Source organism: Nestor notabilis, unplaced genomic scaffold (genome assembly GCF_000696875.1).
Source record: "Nestor notabilis isolate BGI_N333 unplaced genomic scaffold, ASM69687v1 scaffold30461, whole genome shotgun sequence".
In the NCBI taxonomy this organism is placed as follows: Eukaryota; Metazoa; Chordata; class Aves; order Psittaciformes; family Psittacidae; genus Nestor; species Nestor notabilis.
Genome location: NW_009916519.1, coordinates 1 through 308, shown reverse-complemented (window position 1 = coordinate 308; position 308 = coordinate 1). Strand labels below are relative to the sequence as shown.

The window sequence follows — 308 nt, the reverse complement described above, 5'->3', positions numbered from 1 at the left end:
GCTTGCACCTCTCCCGGGGATGGGCCAGCCACAGCTTCTCTGGGCACCCTGTGCCAGCGCCTCAGCACCCTCACAGGGAAGAGCTTCTGCCTAAGAGCTCATCTCAATCCCTCCTCTGGTCTTTTAGAGAAGCTCATGGCCGCCCGCGGTAACCGGTACCGGGCTCCTCACCCAGTCCCGGGTACTCACCATCCGCCCCTCCCAGCGCGACCAGGACGAGGACCAGGACCAGACCTCGGGCGGCGCCGGGCACCCCCATGGCCACGGCTCGGCTCCGCTCCGCACGCTGCCCAACCCCCCCTCGCTCC

General features: G+C 68.5%; 1 protein-coding gene across 1 annotated transcript in view; it reads right to left on the bottom strand.

Moving 5' to 3' along the window:
* LOC104413590 (beta-2-microglobulin-like) overlaps window positions 1–259 on the bottom strand; it is a gene marked incomplete at its 3' end in the record, with an annotated part of 714 nt that extends 455 nt beyond the window's left edge. The window contains exon 1 of the mRNA XM_010024627.1: window positions 190–259. Within this exon, the coding sequence (XP_010022929.1) occupies window positions 190–259 (70 nt within the window). The remainder of the gene's footprint in view (window positions 1–189) is intronic.
* Between the last annotated feature and the right edge of the window lie 49 nt (window positions 260–308).